The 12629-nt window shown below is 40.2% G+C and overlaps 1 protein-coding gene and 1 pseudogene across 1 annotated transcript in view; one reads left to right on the top strand and one right to left on the bottom strand.

The window, feature by feature from the left end:
- The window catches only part of LOC116023521, a 9525-nt gene extending 7034 nt beyond the window's left edge, over positions 1-2491 (bottom strand). The window contains exons 1-2 of the mRNA XM_031264525.1: positions 1520-2491; positions 172-1432 (exon numbers count right to left, since the gene is read on the bottom strand). Coding sequence (XP_031120385.1) covers positions 172-1432; positions 1520-2491 — 2233 coding nt within the window. The remainder of the gene's footprint in view (positions 1-171; positions 1433-1519) is intronic.
- A 7765-nt stretch (positions 2492-10256) lies between these two features.
- Positions 10257-12629, top strand: LOC116023317 (annotated as a pseudogene).

Raw genomic sequence — 12629 nt, 5'->3', positions numbered from 1 at the left:
ACTTACACCAAGCAAGATTACAGTGAAAAAATTCCAAAAACACTGCGACTTAATTATTCTAGATGCAAGTTACATTCCAACAACCAAACTACTTGTGAAATTTAATAAGGTGCTCAGAGTTCCACACTCGGGCGACTAATCGACCAGAAAGAGTCTCTAACTTATAGGTACCTGGCTGAACCATTGCAGAGACCCTGTAGGGTCCTTCCCACTTCTTGGCAAATTTTCCGTGATCAGTCGGCTTGCTAGCTTCCCTCCGCCGTAGGACCAGATCTCCTACTTGGAAATATCGTGGGTTTACTCGACCGTCATGGGCTACTTTGGCATTCCTCTGATATTCTATTAACCTTCGAGCTGCCATGTCCCTTTTTTCGTCTATGAAATTGAGTTCCGTACCTTGCATCTCATCATTCACTTCCGGATCGTAATTTCTTTCCCGGGTGGTAGGGAGCCATGCTTCAATCGGGACTCTTGCCTCGAATCCATATGTCAGCGAGAAAGGTGTCTCATTCGTTGCCCGACGCGGGGTGGTTCGATATGTCCAAAGAACATATGAAAGCTCATCAACCCAGCCTCGACCTGCAGTTTGCAACTTCTTTTTCAATCCATCCAAGATCGTCCGGTTGGTGTTCTCCACTTGACCATTTGATTGTGGGTATGCTACGGCCACTCGGGTATGCTTTATGCCCAAATGAGCCATGAAGTTCTTAAACGGTCGGCTGTCAAATTGTGTCCCGTTGTCTGTGATCAATTGAACAGGTACCCCGAAGCGAGTAATCACATTTTTCCAAAGAAACTTTTGACACTGTTGAGAAGTGATGGTTGCCAACGCTTTTGCTTCCACCCACTTGGTGAAGTAGTCGATCGCCACTATCACATACTTTTTGCGTCCGGCTGCCATCGGGAATGCTCCGATCAGATCCACACCCCACCTTGCAAAAGGTATTACTTCGCTGACCGGTTGATAGTAGGTGGCCGGTCGACCGGGTAACTTATGAAATTCTTGACAAGTGGCGCATCGTCGAACGTACTGCTCGCAATCCAGGTTGATCGAAGGCCAATAGTAACCCATCAGAATGATCTTTTGCGCGAGTGTTCTTGGTCCTTGATGGGCAGAACAGATCCCTTCATGAACTTCTTCCATCACTACTTTCGCCTCGTCGCTGGTTAAGCACCGGAGCAGCGGTCCGCCATATGATCTTTTGTAGAGCCTATCATCAACCAATTGAAAACGTGGTGCCCTTAACTTAACTTTCTTTGCCCGGGAGGAGTCGTCCGGTAGAGTGCCGTTGGCGATGTAATTCTTCAAGTCGTACATCCAATCTGGCTCGCCTATCTCAACCGGTCTGACTTCTATGACATCAATGCTTGGCGCTCCAATTTCTTCAATGCGTGCAATCTTGGACACGTATTCAGGAGCTTCTTGAGTCAACTTGGAGAGCATGTCAGCGTCCGTGTTCTCCATCCTTGATACTTGGATCAGCTCGTATTTTTTGAATTGTTGCAACAATTCGAGCGCAATATCCTTGTACTGTATCATTCGATCTTCCTTTGCATCGATCGTGCTGGATAGCTGTCCGATTATCAACCGGGAGTCTGACCGTGCCCTTAACCGTTCGGCCTTCATCTGCTTGGCCAGTCGCAACCCGCCTATGAGTGCCTCGTATTCTGCTTCGTTGTTGGTAGGTTGAAATTTGAAAATCAAGGCTTGATAAATCTTGAAGCCTTCGGGTGATGTGAGCACAATTCCACCCCCGCATCCCTTTTTACTTGACGACCCATCAGTAGAAACTTCCCACCATGGTTCTTCTATGGCAGTCGGTTGGTCATGTTCCGGATCGCGTGCGGTGCATTCGACGATGAAGTCAGCCAATGCTTGACCCTTGATGGCAGGACGGGGCTTATACTCAATCGCGAACTGGGTGAGCATCATGGCCCATTTGATCAATCGTCCTGATGATGTTGGATTCCTGAGGATCGTTCCCAACGGTTGATCGGTTAACACAACTATCGGGTGAGCTTGGAAGTAAGCTGCAAGTCTTCTGGCCGTCACCCAGAGCGCCAACGCGGTCTTCTCAAATTTTGTGTACCTAAGCTCTGCTCCTTGAAGAGCTTTGCTCACGTAGTAAATCGGCTTCTGAATTCCCTTAGCTCCTTCGCGGACAAGCACGGAACTGACCGCTCGGTCGGACACGGCCAAATAAACGAATAAGACCTCATCTTTCTCCGGCTTCGAGAGGACTGGTGCGGAGCTCAAGTATACCTTCAGACCTTCAAAAGCCGATTGACACGCCGGTGTCCACTCAAAGCCATTTGATTTTTTCAGGATCTGAAAGAACGGCAGAGACTTTTCGGCTGACTTGGATAGGAAACGGCTAAGCGCTACTAGTCGACCAGTCAGTCGCTGAACATCCTTGACCGATCGGGGGGGTTGCATCTCCATTATCGCTCTGACCTTCTCGGGATTTGGCTCAATCCCCCGCCCCGTCATCATGAACCCCAAGAATTTTCCCGTCTGAACAGCAAAGGTACACTTACTTGGGTTCAGACGCAAGTTGAAAGTTTCCATCACCTTGAACGCCCGGGCAAGATCGGTAGGATGAGTTTCTTTTAATCGACTCTTGATGAGCATGTCATCCACATATGCTTCCATAGTTGATCCGAGCAAACCTTTAAACAATTTGTTCACCATCCGTTGGTATGTGGCTCCAGAGTTCCGCAAACCAAACGCCATTACCACGTAGCAAAACACTCCGTCCGGAGTGATGAAAGCAGTCTTCTCTTCATCTTCCTTGCTCATGAAGATTTGATGGTATCCTTTGAAGGCGTCCATGAAACTCAACAGCTCACACCCAGCCGTTTCATCAACCATCTGGTCAGGATTTGGTAGGGGATATGGATCCTTCGGGCAAGCTTTGTTCAAATCAGTGTAGTCAACACACATTCTCCATGTTGGCGGTTTAGGCGCGAGGACTACATTGGCTAACCACTCCGGGTAGAGGACCTCTCGGATGTGCCCTACCGACAAGAGGGTGGCGGTCTCCTTTTTCACGAATTCTCTCCTTTCGCTTGACAGGTGCCTTTTCTTTTGCTTGACTGGTTTCGAACCTGGTTGAATTGATAAGCGGTGGCAAATGACAGACCGATTAACCCCGGGCATGTCTTCCGGTCCCCAAGCAAAAACGTCTTTGTACTCCTGCAACACTCCGATGATGTCCTCACGTAGGTCTGCAGGGAGTCCCCAACCGATTTTAACCACCCTTTCTGGTCGGTCGGAGTCAAGTACTATCTCTTCCAATTCTGAGGCAGGTTGCGGTTTTTCCCTCTCTTCTCCGCGATCTACCTGCTGGGATATGGTGTGAATCCTGCCTTCCTCCCGGTCCGACTGTTTGACTGCTCGCACGTAGCACTGTCGAGCAGCACGTTGGTCTCCTCGAACCACTCCAACCCCATTGGGTGTATGAAACTTCATGCACAAGTGGTTCATGGATATAATAGCAGCTGCGCGAGTGATACCTGGTCGCCCAAGTATGGCGTTGTGAACACACTTCAATTTCACTACCACAAAGTCCATGGTAGTCTTCAATATGTTTGGTTGGCTGCCCAACTCCACATTCAAGCTGATGACTCCCTCTGCTTCTATGGAGTCACCGGTGAAACCCGACAACGGGGTCCGAATGGGGGTTAACTGATCGGTGGACAGACCCAATCGAGCAAAGACATCAAAATATAAGATGTTCACCGAGCTCCCTGTGTCAACCAGCACCCGCTGGACATCCGTTCCGTTGACATCTAGCGTGATGACGAGTGGATCATTTTGGGCTTCCCCATGGAGTGGTAGATCATCGTCAGTGAAAAGTATTGGTTCTGTACGCTTTCTCTTCTCTCGAGGTTCCGAATGAATCGTCCCAACGTATAAGTTTCTCGCCCATTGCTTCCTTTGTCGTGAAGAGTCGCCTCCTTCAGGGCCCCCGTAGATGACGTGGATCACTGGTTTCTTTCCGACCGCCTTCTCATCAGCTAACCTGGGTGGGACGAATGCCTCGTCGTGCCTTTCGGGATTCCTTTTCATCACATTCCTTTCCGTTTTTCTTTGATTTCTATCCTCCTTCATCACAAATTGCCTCAACTCTCCCTTCTGAATGAGTTGTTCAATGAGCATGCGCAAGGCCATGCACTCCGAAGTATTGTGTCCCTTGACTCTGTGGAAAGCACAATACTTTCTCTTGTCCTCCCCCTCGGGTATCGGCTCCGGTGGGTGGATCAAATTGCATTGCTCGGCAAACTGCAAGACTTCCACCAGGGGTCTGTTCAACGGAGTGAAACGTGGTACATCTTCTGGTCGATTGTATTGTTTGACGTGTCTGAACGGTGGTTTATTTTTCCTTTGATCGTGGCCTCTGTCCCGATTGACCGGCTGCTCGTCGCGTCTCTTTGCCATGTTAGCTTCGGTGGCATCTGCATGATGCTTGGCTCTGGTGATAGCCTCCTCATAGGTTCGGGGGGGATTAACTATGAGGTCGTAGTAGAGCGTCCCGGAACAAAGTGATGCAAGGAAAGCTTGGATTGCCACCCGGTCCTCCATCGGTTCAACCTCATCAACCTCACGTTCCCATCTAAATAGGAAAGTAGACAACGGTTCTCCCACAGCTTGGTTTACCTTGTTCAGGCAAGTGTAAGATTTCTTTCTCGATTTACTTGCAGCGAAACGCTTTACAAACTTATCGGCCAACTGACCAAAATTTCTGATCGACCCCTGCTCCAAACCCTTGAACCATTCGGCCGCCTTACCGACTAAGGTAGCGAAGAAAGCTCTACAAATGACTGCATCGCTTACTCCCAACATCAACATGTTGCCATAGTACATGTCGACATGCTCTTGCGGGTCGTGCCTTCCGGAATAAGTGTGAGCCAGCGGGATTTGGAGGTCCTGCGGATAGTGGGCACTCATGATGTCGTCCGTAAAGGGGGTGGCAACCAGCGAGCATGATGGTTCTTTTCCCGCGCCGACTCTCTCGCGAAGCTCTTGTTGTAAACGATCTATTCTTTCCTGCATCCTGGCCATTTGGAGTCGGGGACTATCCTCCTCATCGAGTTGCCTCTCTTCCCTAACCGGTTGATCGCCTACTCGATTGGTCTGCCGATCACTCACCCGACCGACAGGTCGGGCCCTTCTGTCAGCTAAATGGGCGTCCCCATGTTGTGCACTCCCAGTGCTGCTTTCCTCTACAGTCATTTGGGGCCTTTGTCTCGCGTGTTCATTGTTATTCTGGGGCCCCAACCGAGATCTAACGCTATTCCGGATGCGATCAAAAGCGCTCCTACGTTGAATGGGGTCATACCGACGTCCCTCTCGATCGGACCTCCGTGTGCGATCCGTAGATTGGACTTCCTCCAAGTTACGATCTTGAGGTTGGGGGTGCGACTGTTGCCTCTGGGAAGGTCGGGGCGCCTGTTGTTCCACGGCAGGGATGTGAGGAATTGCAAGCATTTGGGGAGTGGGTGATACAACATAGTATCCGGGAGTTCCCGGCCACGGTTGGTACACCGGAGTCAATCCTTGTTGTGGAGTCCCTTGCAACGGGTTCCCCCCAAGTGCACCTGGTGGTGGAGTCAGCATTTGGCCAGTTGGGGGCAACATGGCATATGTCACTGGAATTTGAAAGCTCGTTTGCCTTGCATGTCCGCCTGCATTCGGGTTGACCGGTTGGGTAGGTCGTGCATCTTGCCTCTGGTTGGGTGTCAACTCGTTCAGTAGGCTCCTGGATCGTTCCAACTGGCGACGTAGATCATCTTCAGGGAGTGTTTCAATTACATTGTCAGGGTGAGGTCCGACCAACCGAGTCGGGCTCCCCCTACGCGCATGAGTTTGGCTCAAACTTTTCCTACTGTTCGTCATTTTAAGATGGATAATAGTGTGAAGAAAGAAAAGATAAAGGAATAGAACAGAGTGACTCGTTCAATCCCCACAGACGGCGCCAATGATAGCGTTAATGTAAACGGGGTCTACGATTACGCTACGGATACGTGTGTTACGGGTGGTGAGGAATGTCGTTCGGCCGGTCAGACGGTCGGTCTACCGGTCAACGACGAGCGGTTCGAAGCTATATCGCTCTACGGGTGACGAACAGTAATAAAGAGTAAGCAGGAGAAAGACAATCGGCAAATCACAAGTGTATTAGTGTAGTACTGATGAGTTTCTTTTTCAGTGAGGGGAATGACCCCTATTTATACAAAGTGGATTCACTATGCACATGGTGTCTGATATGCAAGTGGAGGGCATATGGGCTGTCACTCCGCAAAATGCGCATCGGTTTGCTCGAAGTGGTTGAGTTACTCGAGGTGATGAAAACACGGATCCCTTGTTCCCGAAAAGTTGTCGGTCGTCACATCAAGCAACTGTTGCGCTCGTGAGCCTCCAATCCACAAGGTGTGTTGCTTCCGATCATGCGGCCGACGGACCGGGCGACCGTCGACGGACCGTTGGGTGACCGTTGACGGACAGGTTGGGTGACCGACGGACAGGTGATTTACGGACCGACTAGTACATGTGCATATTTACCCATCACTACCTATCATCGTATTTGAAATGTCACATCTTAATTTATTAACGAAATACTAGAAAACGAAACTAATAAAAATGTGGCTACTATTTGTTCTAAATAATTTAATATATGAGTATTCATCCTCAACAGAGTTAATTCCAGCAATGGTCTTCCGACTATGTTGATTTTTCAAAATTAGTCCCCGACTTTTAATTTGGACAATTTAGGTCTTTTGACTTTCAAATTCTGTCCAATGTTGGTTCTTTCGTTAAATTTTGTTTAAATTGAGGTCAAATGAAGGGGTAAAATTGTCCGTTCACTTGTATACTCGTATTTCTTCTGTCCTATATGCTATATATATGAATATAATATCAGTCAAAGAGACATCGAATGAGATTATATGGCTTCGATTAAAACTTCGATTGTGTTTATATTCATATATACAACGTATAGGATAGGATAAATACGTGTAATAATACACTAAACATATGAACGGACAATTTTACCCTTTCATTTGACCTCAATTTAACCAAAATTTGACGAAAGGACCAACATTGGAAAGAATTTGAAAGTCAAGGGATCTAAATTGTCCAAATTAAAAGTCGAGCACTAATTTTGGAAAATCAACATAGTCAGAGAACCATTGCTGGAATTAACTCTCCTCAACACCTAAGTACGACATAGGTGAGAGCCTGTGGACAAATCTAAACCATTGATATGGTATATCTAACGGTAGAAAATAAAGTAAACAATGTAATATTTACAAAAATGACCCAAATCATTTTAAAAATTTATAATATTTATGAAAATGAGCGAAAAAAAAATTTTTTTGCTTGATTTTTCATCTATCAGATCTTTCATATATATATATATATATATACACACACACACACACACACACACACACCACATCACCCTGACATGTGATTGCTACATATCATTGCATTTGAAATGTCACATCTTAATTTGTTAATGAAAGACTGAAAGAAAATGAAACTAATAAAAATATGGCCACTATTTGTTCGAAATAAATTAATATATGATCCCTTCACCCTCAACACCCGACTACGACGTAGGTGAGAACATCTGGACAATCCAAGGATTTGCCCACAAATTCGCACATGTGGACTAGTTCCCATTGATTAAGATACTCTCTATATATACATATTTTTCTCAACACATGATTGCTACATATCATCGTACGTATTTGAAATGTCACATCTTAATTTATTAATAAAAGGCTGAAATAAAATGAAATTAATAAAAATGTGACAACTATTTGTTCTAAATAAATTAATATATACATATGTATATATGTATATACATACATATATATATACATACATATATATATATATACATACATATATATATATATATACATACATATATATATATATATATACATATATATATATACACGTACATATACATACATATATATATACATACATACATATATATATATATATATATATATATGTATGTATATGTTATATATATGTATGTATATATATATATATACAAATTAACATATACATACATATATATATATATGTATGTATGTATATATATATGTATGTATATGTACGTGTATATATATATATATATATATATATATATATATGTATGTATATATATATATATATGTATGTATATATATATATATGTATGTATATATATATGTATGTATATACATATATACATATGTATATATTAATTTATTTAGAACAAATAGTGGCCACATTTTTATTAATTTCATTTTATTTCAGTCTTTTATTAATAAATTAAGATGTGACATTTCAAATATGTACGATGATATGTAGCAATCATGTGTTGGGAAAAATATGTATATATAGAGAGTATCGTAATCAATGGGAACTAGTCCACATGTGAGAATTTGTGGGCAAACCCTTGGATTTGTCCACATGTTATCACCTACGTCGTAGTCGGGTGTTGATGGTGAAGGGATCATATATTAATTTATTTCGATCAAATAGTGGCCATATTTTTATTAGTTTCATTTTCTTTCAGTCTTTCATTAACAAATTAAGATGTGACATTTCAAATGCAATGATATGTAGCAATCACATGCCGGGATGATGTGTGTGTGTATATATATATATATATATATATATATATATATGAAAGATCTGATAGATGAAAAATCAAGTAAAAAATTTTTTTTCACTCATTTTCATAAATATTATAAAATTTTTAAATGATTTGGGTCATTTTTGTAAATATTACATTGTTTACTTTATTTTCTACCGTTAGATATACCATATCAATGGTTTAGATTTGTCCACATGCTCTCACCTATGTCGCACTTAGGTGTTGAGGATGAATACTCATATATTAAATTATTTAGAACAAATAGTAGCCACATTTTTATTAGTTTCGTTTTCTAGTCTTTCGTTAATAAATTAAGATGTGACATTTCAAATACGATGATACGTAGCAATCAGGTGTTGGGGTGACACACACACACACACACACACACACACACACACATATATATGAATCCTAATCATATGAAAAGTAATCCCTAGGTAGGAACGTGTGGACAAATCCAAACCATTGATTTGCGTAATATGATGGATGAAAAATGAATAAATTAAAAAAATGAGTGATATCATTTTCATAAATATTACAAAATTTTGTTTATTTTGAACCATTAGATCTCCTAAATCAGTGATTTGGATTTGTCCGCAGATTCTCATCTAATTAGGAACCCTATATATATATATGGACCTACAATAAGTATTTGATTATCTATAGTAGTAATAACTTTAATAAACCTGCAGAAGAGGTTTTATGAACATGGAGTAGTGATTTTATTAACCCAAATTTTATGAATTTGTAATGGTGATTTTATGAAGCAATAATGAATTTATGAACCTTTAAATTTATTAAAAATTGTAAAAAAAAATATCAATATGACTGTTATTTAAAAGATTTATTTAGATATTTTGAATGATAATCTTTATAAATTCAATTTATTTTTATAAAAACAAGAAAGAGAAAACGACTTTAGGTGATTTCAAAAAAAAAAAAATCGACTTTAGTTTAAGTTGAAATAGTATTTGAGGGGAGAATTAGAAGAATTTTGGAAGAAAATTAAAGGTTATTAAACACTTGAATTAATATTTGGTCCATGATATAAGTCGGTGATTGGGGTTATATTCATTGTTAGGTGGATAAATAAAAGACAACACGACTAAACTCCCAAGATACGTATTAATTTGTTTCTATCGATCTGAAAAATCTGTTGAAAAGAACTCGAGTCCACTATGCAAAGTGAACTTAAGTCAAAATACACAATTTATATATTGAATGTTCAAAATTTATATACTAAATGTTCACAATTTAAATGGTGAACATTCAGTATATAAATTGTGAACATTTAGTATGCAAATTGTGAATATTTTTTTGAAAGGAAATTGTGAACATTTAGTATATAAAAATTGTGAATATTCAGTAGGTAAATTGTGAACATATAGTATACAAAAATCGTGATCATTCCATATGTAATTGTAAATATTCAATATATAAATTGTGTATTTTTTGACTTGGATCCACAGAGTAAGGTGGCCATGGGCCAAACAATAATTTGTCATCATTGTCCGATCCTGCCTTTTTAAAAGAAAAAATTTCAACTCCAAAATCTCATTACTCCAACAACCTATGAAACCAAACTCAATAGTAGAAATGGCAACATGCAACGAGGTTGTCCGTCCCATCACAAACTACCCACCAAGCCTGTGGGGAGACCAATTCCGGCACTTCGTCTTCGATAATGAAGTTGCAAAAACGTACGCTCAGGAGATTGAGGTGTTGAAGGAACGAGTGAGGAGCATGCTAGTAAGTATTATGAACTCCAAATTAGCTGAAAAGCTCAACTTTATTGACACCCTCGAACGCCTCGGTATTTCATATCACTTTAATAAAGAAATTGACGAGATGTTAGAAAAGATTTACAATATCATTCCCAATTCCGATCTGGGAGATAATTTGTACACTTGTGCGCTTATGTTTCGATTGCTAAGGCAACATGGCTACAATATCTCCTCAGGTTAGTCATATGTTAGATTTAAATGCTTAAATTATGTTTTCAATATTTCTCCACTTGCATGGATGGGTATTGATTTTGTGATTGTTTAAATAAATTATTAGGAATCTTTGAAAATTTTCAAGAGAAAGGAAAATTCAAAGATAAATTTGCTGACAATGTCAAGGGATTGTTGAGTTTATATGAAGCTTCGCACGTACAAGGGCATAATGATAACACTTTAAATGATGCATATACCTTTTCAAGAACTCATTTGGAAGGTGTTAGTTCATAACTCAACTCTACTTTGGGAAAGCAAGTGAGACGTGCCCTTGAGCAACCTTTGCACAAGGGTATCCCAAGAGTAGAGATTAGCTACTTCATCAAAGCTTATCAAGAAGATGAGTCCAAGAATGATGTTTTACTTCGATTTGCAAAGTTGGATTTTAATTTATTACAAATACATCACGGGCAAGCAGTTAGGGAATTGATGAGGTAAATAAAACAACTAAATTAAAAATTGAATTAACTATTTTTTTTGAAAACTTGAATTAACTATTTCTTTTGCCAATAACTTCAAAACATTTCCTAGTAAGCCAAGAGCTTAGAGGCGATGACAAATTACCCAAAATGTTAACAAATGACCTCTCATTGAGAGTAATTTAATTCTATTTATGTGAGTTTTTGTATTTAATTGCTTATCAAATTTATTACTGTTATATATATATCAAATTGAAAGGTGGTGGAAGGACTTGGACTTTGTCACTACACTTCCTTATGCAAGGGATAGGACTGTGGAGTGCTACTTTTGGGCACTAGGAGTATATTTCGAGGCAAAATATTCTAAGGCTCGGCTCATGCTTTCCAAAATCATCACAACGGTTTCTATTATAGATGACACATATGATGCTTTTGGTATGCCTGATGAATTGGATATTTTTACTGATGCCCTACAAAAGTATGTATAGTACCATCTCCCAATATAATGTCTTTTCTCTCCAATATATATTAATTTATCCTATAACTAATTAAATGTTAATTGTTTAATAGGTGGGACATAAGTCAAATGAACCATCTCCCTGATTATATGAAGATACTCTATAAAGCTCTTATAGATCTTTGCGAAGAGTATGATAAAGAACTATCAGAAGAAGGAAGATCTTTTGCTCTTTATTACACAAAAGAGCGAGTATGTCTAGTTAATTATTATTATTATTATTATTGTTGTTGTTATTGTTGTTGTTGTTGTTGTTTATTATTTACAGAAAATGATGGTAGTGGTCTTTAAATTGCCACTTTAAACAAAAAAATTGTGAAATTCTAATTTTTCTTTCTTTGAGAAATAGATTAAGGAACTTGTGAGGGCTTACAATATTGAACAAAAATGGTCTATTGGAGGATGCATGCCACCGGTTGAAGACTATCTAAAAAATGCTCAAGCTAGTAGCACCCTCTACTTGCTCATCACTGCTTCTTTCCTTGGCATGGAATCTGTTACAAGAGAAGCATTTGAATGGTTGAGTCAAAATCCTAGAATTATTGAGGCAAATGCGTTGTTGGGTCGTGTGTTAAATGACATAGCTTCCTATGAGGTATGTATATAAATACAATATCTATTTATAAAGAATATGTACACTTAAAATAAGAGATAATATGTGAACTACAATGCATATTTTATATTATTTACAATTGATTTTTCTAATAAGCTCCATTGATGTTTACCTATATAGCGTGAGAAAAGCACCCGGTCAATTGCAACAGGCATTGACTATTACATGAATGATTATGGTGTATCGGTTGAAGAAGCAATGGAGAAGTTTCAAGAAATGGCTGAGAACGCCTGGAAAGATACCAACGATGATATTCTTCAATCAACTCCACCAGCTGTTACGATTGAGATTCTTATGCGTATTATCAACCATGCTCGTATGGATGAAGTGATATATGCGCAAAGGCAAGATGGCTATACTTACCCTGAGAAAGGTGTGAAGCGTTTTATCACTACCGTTTTAATCCACTCCTTTGAAATCTAA

The sequence above is a fragment of the Ipomoea triloba genome, chromosome 6, assembly GCF_003576645.1.
Source record: "Ipomoea triloba cultivar NCNSP0323 chromosome 6, ASM357664v1".
Classification (NCBI taxonomy): Eukaryota; Viridiplantae; Streptophyta; class Magnoliopsida; order Solanales; family Convolvulaceae; genus Ipomoea; species Ipomoea triloba.
This window is presented reverse-complemented; position numbering and strand designations above follow the sequence as displayed.